Source organism: Chrysochloris asiatica, unplaced genomic scaffold (genome assembly GCF_000296735.1).
Source record: "Chrysochloris asiatica unplaced genomic scaffold, ChrAsi1.0 scaffold00636, whole genome shotgun sequence".
NCBI classification, from domain to species: Eukaryota; Metazoa; Chordata; class Mammalia; order Afrosoricida; family Chrysochloridae; genus Chrysochloris; species Chrysochloris asiatica.
Genome location: NW_006409154.1, coordinates 265,238 through 266,495, shown reverse-complemented (window position 1 = coordinate 266,495; position 1,258 = coordinate 265,238). Strand labels below are relative to the sequence as shown.

At 55.9% G+C, this 1,258-nt stretch overlaps 1 protein-coding gene across 1 annotated transcript in view; it reads right to left on the bottom strand.

Moving 5' to 3' along the window:
• Positions 1–394: 394 nt before the first annotated feature.
• The window catches only part of LOC102811505 (sodium/nucleoside cotransporter 1-like), a 165,425-nt gene continuing 164,561 nt past the window's right edge, over positions 395–1,258 (bottom strand). Inside the window, exons 10-12 of the mRNA XM_006877847.1 lie at positions 928–1,026; positions 710–821; positions 395–467 (exon numbers count right to left, since the gene is read on the bottom strand). Coding sequence (XP_006877909.1) covers positions 395–467; positions 710–821; positions 928–1,026 — 284 coding nt within the window. The remainder of the gene's footprint in view (positions 468–709; positions 822–927; positions 1,027–1,258) is intronic.

Here is a 1,258-nt window from a genome sequence, read left to right as displayed (position 1 = left end):
CACCAGTATGGAAAGTGTTGTGAGGGAGTCAGTGGGAGAGTCTCTGAGAGTCGAGGGAGGATTCTCCAGGAGGAACAACCCATTGGGGTAAATCAGAGACCCTGGAGTCCAGGGAGGGAGGTCAGATGATGTGGAGAAAGTGACCGAAAGGTCGGGGGTGAAGGGAAGAAGAGGTTTGGGTGAGGGCCCCACACAGCGAGGTGGAGGTAGAGGTGACCCTGAGAATTCACATTTGGGGAGGTAGAAAATGGGGGAGCAGAAGGTCCAGGAGTCGGGGAGGAGTTCCTTATAAATCCACTCACTCTCCACTCATTCACTCCATCTCCCCGTCTGTGTCTGAGGTGCATCTGAGACTTGTGACTCTGGGAAGCTGGGGACAGCTGCTCTTCTCCTGCTATGCACAGATTGCGTGGTTGTAAAATCGGCAGCAGTTGCTCAGAGCCTCGGCACTGGAATTGGAGCTGGTGCTGAAAAGAAAGCACAGGCTGCCAACAGGAACACACTATGCAACCCTGGGAGGTTGCGCCATGTTTCTGGTCCATCCCTTCCTCCCCAGGTTTGGTTCGCAAGCCTCCACTTCCTCCTCCCTGGTGGCAGCAGAGTAATCAGTATGTTTCTTCCTTTGCCCTGGTGCCAAAGCCATCGTCCAGGCACACAGGCCTTCTGCACCTGTCCCAATGGGTGGCCCCACCATGGCCCTGGCCCTCACCTCTGGAAGAGCTCACGGCAGCACTGGTACACTTCGAAGCTAGTGCTACTGAGAGTGGTGTTCAGAAGGGACACACAGTCCACCGTAGCCCCCCTGGGCACATAGAGAATCCCTGTGAAGACATAGCAAATGGAGCTCAGGGCCTATCCTTCCAGCACCCACTTCTGGGGACATCAGGAGAGGCCACAGCACGGACCTGGGACCAGGTCTGCACTCACCTGCCACACAGGCATTCACCAGTGACACACAGGCTCCAGTGAAGTGGGCCCGGAACACCATCTGGGAGAATTCACCCTTCCGCTTAGGGACCATGGAGGCTGCAGGCAACAAGAGAGCTCAGGGCCAGGGACACCATGTACCTTTCGACCTACTCTCTGGGAATCTGGCTGTGTCCTCTGGCCCCTAGCCTCTTTCCTCTCCTGGGTGTTGTCCTCAATTTCCCCTCTGGCTTACTGAGTTCAGGAGCCCTTCTTAGTCTGACTCAGATGCCTAGACCTCCTCACATAGCATAGGCGGCAGATGTGGGAGAAACAACATGAGTTGGAAGTC